This window comes from Haematobia irritans, chromosome 2, assembly GCF_050003625.1.
Source record: "Haematobia irritans isolate KBUSLIRL chromosome 2, ASM5000362v1, whole genome shotgun sequence".
Lineage (NCBI taxonomy): Eukaryota > Metazoa > Arthropoda > Insecta > Diptera > Muscidae > Haematobia > Haematobia irritans.
In genome coordinates this window covers 152,821,679-152,833,505 of record NC_134398.1, presented here as the reverse complement: position 1 = coordinate 152,833,505, position 11,827 = coordinate 152,821,679, and the positions used below count along the sequence as shown (strand labels likewise).

Here is an 11,827-nt window from a genome sequence, read left to right as displayed (position 1 = left end):
ATAATTATGGACCGATTTCAACAAATTTTTGTATAGTCATTAGAAACCATATACTAACACCATGTACCAAATTTCAGCCGGATCGGATGAAATTTGCTTCTCTTAGAGGCTCCGCAAGCCAAATCGGGGGATCGGTTTATATGGGGGCTATATAATTATGGACCGATGTGGACCAATTCTTGCATGTTTGTTAGAGACCATATACTAACACCATGTACCAAATTTCAGCCGAATCGGATGAAATTTACTTCTCTTAGAGGATTAGCAAGCCAAATTTGGGGGTCCGTTTATATGAGTGCTATATGTAAAAGTGGACCGATATGGCCCATTTGCAATACCATCCGACCTACATCGATAACAACTACTTATGCCAAATTTCAAGTCGATAGCTTCTTTCGTTCGGAAGTTAGGGTGATTTCAACAGACGGACGGATGGACGGACATGCTCAGATTGACTCAGAATTTCACACACGACCCAGAATATATAGAGCAATATTTCGATGTGCTACAAACGAAATGACGAAATGAAAGTTAATATACCCCCATCCTATGGTGGAGGGTATAAAAAAGCCACCGGTTGCAGTTCTCTGATCCGCATATCGATTTATTGTATTTGATTAAATTTAATCAATAATGGCGAAAAGAAAATAACTAAAGCAGACCCGATTGTATTAAATTAAAAACTACAGTGGGTCCCAACATTTTGTAAGGTCTTGTAGGTCAGTAATATGTGCATCATCTTGAGCATAAAAAATGTAACATAAAGCACACAATATTGGCTAAAATTTTATTTTATTATTTTATTTATCATCCGATGTGTCAAACATTTCCCGATTGGTTTGTGTGGGAAGAGTCATAAATGCTTCTTTCCGTTTAGCTATATAGGAGAAAATTGAAATTACAAAAATTTTGACAGTGCTACTACAAATTCCAGTTTTTTCCTTTATCATGTCTTTTGATATCCTTTTCTTTTTACTTATTATCATTTTCATACGAGTGGATGATGGACATTTCTGAAATAAAAAAAAAGTAAATAAAAAAATTAATTGAAAATCACTAAGAATATGTGTAGGTTGGCATAAAAATCCGAAGAGATAGAGCTAAAATCAAGCAGAACCGACATTTCAAAATTGTGAATGGATGTTTACAAAACCAAGAACAATTGCTAATGGAAAAACTAACCAACGAACGTTCTTCTTTTCATGAAAATGTGTTCACAAATTTAACTACTGGCGTTCATTTAATTAACCCTCTCAAGCCCGAATTAAAATGCACTGATCTAAAAAAAAAAAACAAATAAGGAAAGTCTAAAGTCGGGCGGGGCCGACTATATTATACCCTGCACCACTTTGTAGATCTAAATTTTCGATACCATATCACATCCGTCAAATGTGTTGGGGGCTATATAAGTTATGATGGTTGGGTCTTTGAATAGAAAAAAAATAATTTCTTAGAGTCGCCTGGACTCTTTCAATTTCCCAACCAAAAAAAATAAAAAACTTTTTACTTTAGTTGACGACGCGTCGAGCGCCGGACTACTCATTTATTGGATGAATAAAAATGAAGTGTACTTAGCTACAGTTCATTACTTAAAACTATGGCTTACAAATATTAATCAAAATGCTTATTAATTAATTTTACATTTTTTACTTTATTTCTTGTTAAATCGAACTCTGCAGTATTAATACAAAAAAATGAAATATTGCAAATGGCTTTGTTTGCATTTTCCTATGAATTTGGGTTATCGACTTGATTTTATTATTAATTCAAATTTTACTGACAATGTGGAATTGAATTCGGAAAGAAATGAAAAAAGGGTTCGAATTACAAGTTAGTGAACCTTTATTGTGTCAATGCACTTGCAGCTACTGTATTTGCATTTCAAAATGCAAACAAAGTTCTTTTTCTTTTGGTATTAATAACCTATGTGCCGTTAACTCTTCCCCCTTTAAAAACGATTGTCCTCAATCGTTAAAAATAAGGTAAGTCATCAATTTTGTGGGGTCTCGACTCATGTGATTTAGGCTGAGCAATTGTCTGCATTGCGCCAACACTTGGGGCTACTGAGTGAACAACTATTTTCTTTCCTTTCCTTGCAAGAAATATGACTAGTACCGAAATTAAAGGCAACAGAGTAAATGAAGAAAAAGCAGTATATTTTACGACTACAGAATCCGACTTAAGTTTATTTATAATTTTGGTGTTATTTATGTGCAAGTAATTGAGCATTTCCAATGATAGTAAGCTAACGAATTCATCTTCAACAGGTGCTTGTTGCATTACTGGGGGTGAAACTTCCAGATGGGGAGCTTCCAAATTCCTGTATAATTTGTTGTTAATTTTTAGAGTTACATTACGAAACTTTATCAAATATGTTCCATTAATGGTTTTATTATTTATGCTGCCGGTAAAATCATTAAGAAATATTACACCTGGGGAAATGATTTCTACTTGAGGTATGTGGTAACCATAGGAAATTGGACAAGATGAATTCGTTCCACTAAGAAGTGGTGAAATACATGTGTCGTTGGATATGTCAACGATTTGCTCATTTTTACATATAGTAAAGTTGTTTATTACAGGGCATTTCTTTAGTAAACCGAATATTTTGTGATTATTTTTCATGATCGTATTAAATTTAACATTTATAATTTTACCATTTCTTTTAACCGCTTTGATATCATAAATTTCATATGTTTCTTTACTGGTCAATGGAATTACAATTACATACAAAATTTTTCCTTGATTATACAATACTTTTATGTCTGCAAATTCGAGCGCTTCCTCCGTGGATGAAAATGAAAATTCGTCTTCTGCTATGTTTTTTAATACTACTTTTATTTCTTCTTTATTAAGAAGAACTGAGTTTATTATATTCTGCTTTGCCCATTGTATGGCATATTTTATATTCATCAGTTCTTCTTTTACAAAACGTAGTTTTATTTGCACGCTGATTGCAATTTCATTTGTAAAGTCGCTAGACTTTTTTATAGCATTATTAATCTGGTTTGTTATGTTTGTGAGTTTATTCAATCTTTTAGAGAACATTTCATTTATGATTACTTGTTTATTATTATTTATTACAGATTTATTTAGTATTTCCGTTATAGCTTCAAGATCGTCGTGATCAGGAGATCCGGCGATGTATTTCCAAGCGGTTCCTAATATATTAATGGCTCTCTTACTTCTAATGTACTCCTTAGGTTCTAGGGATTCTAGGATGTTGTTAATTTGATACAATTCATGGTTAAGTAATGAAAGGAATGGGTTCGATTTGGGAATAGAGTGTTCTATCTGGGATCTTATTTCGTCCAAAAAATTTTTATATCTGTCGAACTCAATGATATGAAGGACCTTAACTGAACTGTCCTGAATTTTTCCATGCCCGTTGTTGATAGTTACGAGGTGGGATAGGGTATGATTCATAATTTTCAGTTCATTTGCGGAGGTAGAATGGAGAATTAGGAGGATTCTGTAAGGGGAAAAAGATAGGGTAAGGAGGGATGGAGTAGGGTAAGGTTAAGTTTTTATATTGGTCTTGTGGACAACCCTTCCTGATTCTGTGGTAACTGAATTGGAATTATTTTCTTTTACAACTTCTCTTTTGAATTTTGGTGACAATTTCGTCCCTAAACGCTTATTGACTTTTACATAAATGACATCGCCTGTTTTATATTGCTTAATTGGTTCACGATTTTTATTATGATTTTTTAGGTCAATTGCTTGTTTGTCTTTTAGTCTTTGTATGTTATCTTGTCGAGCCTTTTCATACGTCTCGGGGTCTGTACTAACTCTTCGACCAAAGAATACTTCAAGTGGCCTTTGACCTGTTGTGCTATGAATTGTGTAGTTATATTCGTAAATCGCTCTGTCCAGTAGTTCTATGAATGTGTTGTTTGTACGTTCACTTTTCAAGCATCGCATGATTTCTGTCAGGGTAGAATGAAAACGTTCGACCTGGCCATTCACTGTACTGGCGTACGGTGGGGCTCTATAAATTTTTATTCCTAACTGGTCTTGTAACATAAAGGTTATCGTTGCTGAGTTTAGCGATGGTTCGTTGTCAAATACAACCATTTTTGGGACGCCGTACGAGAAAATGAGTTTTCTTAAGGGCTCTTTAATGTCCTCAATTGCTCTGGATTTAATCAGCTTACCTTGGGCGTATTTTGAGAACTTATCTATGGCCGTAAGGACAAGTTGTTTCTCAGTCCTGTAAATGTCAATATGGATAATTTCTCCGGGGTATGTCGGTATTGGAGTTTCCTTTAATTCAGGTTTCGGCGGGTGCCTATCATACTTATTTTCTTTACATACTGTACATTGTTTAACTATGTTATTAATTTTTTTGTTCATGCTGGGAAAATAAAATCTTTCCAGAATTTGTGCCCTGTTCTCTTTGCTGTTTCTGTGGGCTCTCGTATGTGTGCTAATAATTATTTCCTCTTGTCGCTGTTCGTTTTTTACATCTTCGACTTGGAGATTCGTGAATCTAATACGATATTTCGCAAAGTGAAGTGGGTAAATTTCTTGAATTTTTCCCATTAATGCTTCTGGAGCCTTAATGCCATTTATTACTGATGGGTTTAGATATTTTTTCAGGGTTGAAACTATTTGATTTGCGCTGTACTCTGTTTCTGATATAGAGTGTCTGTGTACAGTCGGAAACACGATTTCGAATTTGTATGGAGCTGTTAGGTTTGAATCGAAAATAATTTGATTTTTAAAGACATTTATTGGAGCTTCGACACTATAAATGAGATTGTGTGATGAGCTGTCATCACTATGTGTCATTTCAGACATTGAATTGATGGGCGATTGCGCTGGCAATCTCGAGAGGGCGTCAGCTACAACATTACTTTTCCCTGGTTTGTAGAACAATTCATAGTCGTATTCCTCTAGGATAGCTTTCCATCGCTTCATCTTGTTGTTATTGTTTTTATTACTTAAAGCGTAGGTGAGAGGTTGATGGTCAGTGAAAATTTTGACCTTAGCTGCACCATATAGAAAATTCCTAAGGGAGTTAAGGGCCCAAATTATGGCGAGCATTTCTTTTTCATTTGCCGCATAATGCTCTTCGGCCTTGCTTAACGTCCGAGATATAAAAGTGATTGGTTTATCCTTTTGTGAGAGAACTGCACCTAGAGCAAACTCTGATGCGTCGGTTGTTAGCTCAAAATGTTCCTCATAGTTCGGATAAGATAGCAATAAATCGCTTGACACTAAAGAATTTTTTAGTTTTTTAAATGCTTCCACTGCTTCCTCGTTAAGTTCTACAGAGACTTTGGAAGATTGCCGTTTTGACACATGACCTTCTTCTCCTCTTAGGAGGGAGGTAAGTGGTTTCGCTAACTTGGCATAGTCCCTTATAAAGCGGCGATAATAGCCGGAAAGGCCTAGAAAAGACCGAAGTTCCTTAAGAGTTCGTGGCTGTGGGAAGTTTGCTATCGCTTCAACTTTTTTTGGGTTAGTTTTAATACCTGCCTGCGATATTACGAATCCTAGAAACTCAACTTCTTGTTTGAAAAAATGACACTTGTCCAATTGAATTTTCATATTGGCGTCTTCTAGGGTCCTAAAAACATTTTCGATATCCCTGATGTGATCTTCTTCGGATTTACTGTAGATGACTATGTCATCGATGTAGACGTAGCATGTTCTGCCTATAAAATCACGAAGGATATCGTCAAGTGCACGCTGAAAGATCGACGGCGCGTTCTTCAGACCGAATGGTAGACGTGTGAATTCGTATTTTCCGTTATTTATTGAAAAAGCTGTCTTTTCGATATCCGTACTTTTGAGCGGGATTTGATGGAATCCGCTTTTAAGATCTAAAACAGAGAAATATTTACTATTTCCCAATTTTGCAAGAACATCCGATATTTCCGGAATGGGATATCTGTCTGAAATTGTAACAGAATTTAATTTCCTGTAATCTATTACCATTCGAAATTGTTTGTTTCCTTGGGAGTCAGGTTTTTTGTCGACAATCCATACAGGAGAATTGTATGGTGATCGTGACGGGCGTATGATTCCGTCATTTAACAATTTTTCAACTTGGCTCTCAACTTCACGTTTTAATGAGGCTGGATAGGGATAGAATTTAGTGTACACGGGGGAGTCAGTTGATGTACGAATTTCTCCTACTACTTTCGTAGTATAGGTAAGTTTCTCGTCTGGTTCCGAGAAAAGTTTGGGAAATTTGATGACCAAATCTTCCATGACTCTTTGCTGATCACTGCCGATTTGTTCGTCTTGCAGCTTAATTGTGTTCACACTTTGGCTCAATAATTGCCTAAGATTAATCTTAGTTTTTTGCCTAATTATCATACAATTTTTGCTAGTGTAGATGACTGCGTCTAAAGCTTTTAAACTATCGTTACCTAAGATTCCGTGAAATGATTTAAGAGTGGGCATTAAGAAAAATTTAAGTTTATCATTTTGACCGAAAAGATTTATGTAAGTATGGGAATTTATTTGAACATTTCCCGCTACAGATTTCGCGTAGAAAGGAAACTTGTTGGGGATTACTTTTTTAACAAGATTAGGCTGAATATAATTTTTACTTGAACCGGTATCAACAAGAATTTTAAGAATTTCACCGCTCTTCGTTCGACATTCGAAATATGGGAGCGAAGAGCTCGTCATCCTAAAAAATGAATATCGAATAGTTCTCTGTCTAATTCCTCGTCAACTTCTTCGTCCAAATTATCGTCTTGATCCGGGGCAGTATCGTAATATCCTGCTGCCGCTTGATAGTAAGCCTCTTCCTCATCGATTACGTCGTCATGGTAGGCATTATCCTCACGTTCGGTATCAATGTGATAATTTCGTTGCACTTTAAAAGGTTGAATATTTTGCTGAGAAGGTGGATTCATTGGTCGTTTGCCTAAAAACTGTTGTTGGGTCGGCCTATTGGCGTAGTTCACCTGTTGGGAACGAATGCTTCTGTCGACATCCATCGGCACTGGTGGTTTTGGTGCTGTTGGACGCTGTGGTGGTTGTCTTGGTTGCATATTGGGAATTTGATCAACCACATTATTGTTTGGTTTCGCAGTGAATGGGTTTTGGGGGCGAGGGATGTAGGCTAGTTGTGGGAAAAATGGTTGTTTGTTTCTATGTGTATTATTTTTTGGTGGCAAGGAGGTTGGTGGATATTGATAATTTCTCCTTGTGGGTTGGCTATTGAAATTTTGTGCGTGGTTGGTACGAAATTTCTGATTTTCTAGTTTGAGGCATAAGTGGAGTGCCTGAGGAAGATCGGCTGGTTCTCTCATACCAAGCAATCTTGGTAGATCGCCATTAAGACCTCTTATGAAGGTATCGAGTGCCTTACCTCGGTATGTTTGTGTTAGTAAGTCGAGGGCTTCGCCTCCTACGTCAAGACCGCCTAGTTTGTTTAGGATGAGTGACAGATGCGAGTACACAGCTTGATAGAATTCTTGTACTGTCGAGTTTCCTTGAATTAGTCCAGTCATTTGGTATTCAAGTGTCGACACGTCTCTCTTGTCCGCGTAATGTAAGGTCAAGCATTTGGAGATTGCTGACCAATCTAAAGGTGTGTTATAGGATTCTAGGGCAATGTCTGCGTTTCCTACTATCTTATTCCTAATAATGTTAAGAATACCATAATATTTCGGTGTACCTTTAAAGCGTTCATAAATTTTCAAAATTCTATCTACGCTTTTCTTCCAGGAATTGAATTCTCCTGGTTTGCCTGAGAATTCCCTAAGACATTTAACTACGTCTGGTATTTTGTCCAGATCCCCTAAATTTCCTAAGTGCTGTTCATCAATTGTCTGGTCCACAGCATTTGCGTGGAAAGCATTAGGATTCAGTGATGCCTGTAGCATTCTAGGTACCTGACTATTAATTATTTCTGAAATAACCGTCCGAAGTTCACCTAAATTAAATTGTCCGAGAGTATCACCACGAGATAAATTAGGAGGGTTAGGATCGGAGTTCGAGGGTGGGACATTTAGAACCGCAGGTCGTACTAAGGTATTAGGATTCGACATTTTTTAGAATTAAAATTTATTAAATTTTACAAGAGTAAATTAGTCTCTTAGTCTCAACAACAAAAATTAAGTATTATTTTCCAAATAAGTGTATTAAAACGCAGCTTTTTGCTTACTTTTGTGCTTTGTTTAAATTTATCACCAAAACTTTATTCACAATTTGTAAGTGACGGATTTTTGTTACTTAGATTTGTCAACAGAGCTTTTATAAATAGTTCATGTTCATTTATAAAGTGAATGTATTTTATATTAAATTGGTAATAAATCCTATGGATTTTTATGTTTCTTTGTTTTTCATATATTAGGGTAAGGGAAAAAAAATTTAATTATTAATTTGTTTTAAATAGTAAGTATCAAATACAATTCAATTTTTTTTAAATCCTATGGATTGTGTTCTCTTTTGTTTTTATTATATTTTTGACAATAGGTAGTGAATACAATGTTATTATATTGGTAATTAGATTTTATTTTGTAATATTAGCAGATAATTAATCGATTCGTATTTTTCCTTTAATTTTTTTATATTTGCTTTATTCTTTTTTGTGTTTATTTAAAGTAAACAATTAAATTGATATCAATCCTATGGATTTTACTTTTTCTTTTAATTGCTAAATTTCTGATTTTTTTTCTTTTACAGATTTTTGTTTTTCTTATTCTTTTTTGTGCTTAAAAAATTTTAATGACTTACAATAGTATTGTTGATGGCTTCATTTCCAGCGTTTCTTTGGTGACTTTTTCCAGCGTTCCGTCTTCTTGGTTGTCCTTTGGGAAACCCACTTTCCGTCTACTTTAGATTTACTGGTTCCTTCTTATCAATGGCTGTTGATTGTTATTTACTCCACTATGTGAATTTTTTAATTTATGTTTGTATTTTTCTTCTCTATGTAAGTCTTTAAGTCTTTATGTTTTTAAGTTTAAGTTTTTTTCTTTTATTATGTGATTTTCTCTCTACTATGTAGATTTTTGTTTTTCTTTATAATGTTTTATGTCCATTTACTTTTGACAAAGTTTTTTTTGTTTTTCACATTTATTGTTTGATTTTTTTTTTTCTCCACTATGTGGATTTTTATTTTTCTTTATTATATTTGACAAAGTTCAACTTGTTTTATTTTCACTTTCACAAGTCTTTCGTTTTCGTCGCGGGTAAAGCGGCTTGTGATTCTACACAACCCTTTTTCCGAAGATACTCGGGGGCCTGACCTTTACAACTTAAATTTATCACGACAGTTTTTTCACGGGATTGTACGCGGTGATCTACGATTTTCACTCGCGACACTTTTTTTATTCGCTCGGGCGCCAGTTATGATGGTTGGGTCTTTGAATAGAAAAAAAATAATTTCTTAGAGTCGCCTGGACTCTTTCAATTTCCCAACCAAAAAAAAATAAAAAACTGTTTACTTTAGTTGACGACGCGTCGAGCGCCGGACTACTCATTTATTGGATGAATAAAAATGAAGTGTACTTAGCTACAGTTCATTACTTAAAACTATGGCTTACAAATATTAATCAAAATGCTTATTAATTAATTTTACATTTTTTACTTTATTTCTTGTTAAATCGAACTCTGCAGTATTAATACAAAAAAATGAAATATTGCAAATGGCTTTGTTTGCATTTTCCTATGAATTTGGGTTATCGACTTGATTTTATTATTAATTCAAATTTTACTGACAATGTGGAATTGAATTCGGAAAGAAATGAAAAAAGGGTTCGAATTACAAGTTAGTGAACCTTTATTGTGTCAATGCACTTGCAGCTACTGTATTTGCATTTCAAAATGCAAACAAAGTACTTTTTCTTTTGGTATTAATAACCTATGTGCCGTTAACTTATATATAATGGTTTGTCCCAAATACGTACATTTAAATATCACTCGATCTGGACAGAATTTGATAGACTCCTACAAAATCTATAGACTCAAAATTTAAGTTGGGCTAATGCACTAGGGTGTATTTTTAACGTTTTTTGTTTCAAATAGGTTAAAAACAGAGGAAGACTTTTTAAAATGGTACAAATCATTTAAATTTTGTCCGTTGTAATTTATATAAATTGGCCGCTAAGTGGCTGCAAATTACATGATGAAAATAAAAATAAATAAATACAATCTGAAAAACTTGTGAACTTTTGAAAATATATGAGGTCAAACGTTTCCGACAAGCGTTAGAATACATTAGAAATTATAAAAAATTATAAAAAATATTTATTTGACAAACTATCATAGAATTTTTTTAATTTACATGCAAAACATTGAATTCGGATCACACTTACAGAAGTGATGCAAATTCAGTGCAACGGCTGTTGAAATGGAGGACTTCCGCCCACGTTAAATTCATCGCTTCTGCATCAATTTTGCACCACTTCCGGATCCAAAAAGAATATTTTCATTACTTTTTTGGCCACGCTTTTCTTGCTGGGTGGTGAAAGGTGTACACTCACGGTTGTTATAATTTTGTCCACTTATGAGAGGTTAATTTTAATGTATTAATTTAGCAAACGTCCCCAGACAACTGTCCACGTTTAGGAGATGTCCGGTTTTAGAGTGTCCAATTTTGAGAGGTTTCACTATATATATATTTGTCATTTGTAGTCGGCCTCGGCTACATCAGCATTACTGAGAGGGGATAATCCGCCGCTGAAAAGCTTTTCGGTGTTCGATCGAAACTAGGATTGCACCCATTACTTTTGTATAAAAGGCGGGCTTGCTAACCATTGCACTTTGATAGCTTGCGATAATTGTGATTTTCTAAATGGATTTTTATTTACGAAATCTGCTTTTCAGTGGGTTACACGAATTTCGTGCAAAAGTGTAGGGGCTCACTATTGCATCAGCCATAAAGTCTTCAGAATTGGTCAAATATTCTCAAAGTTTTTAAATCATATGAATGAGCAATGTATTCCAATCCAAATGGTGTACCAAAACTGTTTTTCTGTTTGATTGGAAAGTCTCACCCGATCTTACCTTAATTGACGCATAAAGTTAATTTTCATTCTCGGTTCTGAAAGTTTAATGAATTGTTCATCCATGAATTTAAATTGTGAAGTTTGATCTATAGCAAATTCGCTAGGAGGTATACGGTTAAATAGGAAATCCGGTTCATTATCGATCTTATCTTTCGGTTGACAAACTACTGCATCATATGGTGGTGCATAATCTCGAGTATATGAAGTGGACAGACAAATTGGAGATCGTAGATCTGGTATTTCCTTATGAAGATGAGAACTGGCAACCACAATTGAGATTAAATGAATTGTAAAATAAATTTGAATTATTTTATAATTATTTACTATTATCTTGACTTACTCATTAATGGCATATGATTGAAATGTTATTTGCTTTTTGGCCACTACTTTTGATTTGGGTAATTTTGTTTGACCTTCCTCTAGCGCTTCATGCGTTGTACTTTTTGGCAGGTTTGGATGGGATTCGGTATAATACCAGTCCCCGGAATTTCTACATTTATTCATATTCTTGTTTGCTTATTTAAAACTATTGTGCTAATGACATTGACATTTCTCAAAAGTTTTTAAAGGAAGTATGTACTCAAAAATAAAGTGACACTGAAGGAAAAATCGCCAATACACAAAACAAAAAAATACTTTTGATCAATCTAGCCATATTTTCCTAAACTGGTCGAATAAATTTAGAATGGCTATAGTGGGAGCCATCGTGGTGCAATTGTTAGCATATCCGCTATGCATACTATGGATCCTGGGTTCAACCCAATTTTCGACAGAACACCAAAAAGTTTTTCTGCTGTGATTTACCCACTCGCAATAATGCTGATAATATTTCTAAGTGTTTTAAAGCC

General features: G+C 34.6%; 1 protein-coding gene across 1 annotated transcript; it reads right to left on the bottom strand.

Moving 5' to 3' along the window:
• Positions 1 to 775: 775 nt before the first annotated feature.
• Positions 776 to 11,506, bottom strand: LOC142224230 (uncharacterized). The gene is made up of 3 exons (XM_075294001.1): positions 11,320 to 11,506; positions 10,978 to 11,238; positions 776 to 1,013 (listed from the first exon to the last, which is right to left on the bottom strand). The coding sequence occupies exons 1-3, from the start codon at positions 11,481 to 11,483 to the stop codon at positions 989 to 991; spliced, it is 450 nt and encodes a 149-aa protein (XP_075150116.1). The 5' UTR covers positions 11,484 to 11,506; the 3' UTR covers positions 776 to 988.
• Positions 11,507 to 11,827: the final 321 nt, after the last annotated feature.

Excerpts from the sequence above, each read along its gene's own strand:
- LOC142224230 (XM_075294001.1), bottom strand. The coding sequence starts at position 11,483 with ATGAATAAATGTAGAAATTCCGGGGACTGGTATTATACCGAATCCCAT. Across the intron at positions 11,239-11,319 it reads CAATCATATGCCATTAATGA|TTCTCATCTTCATAAGGAAA; the intron begins GTAAGTCAAGAT and ends TGTGGTTGCCAG. Across the intron at positions 1,014-10,977 it reads AACTTTATGCGTCAATTAAG|AAATGTCCATCATCCACTCG; the intron begins GTAAGATCGGGT and ends TTTTTATTTCAG.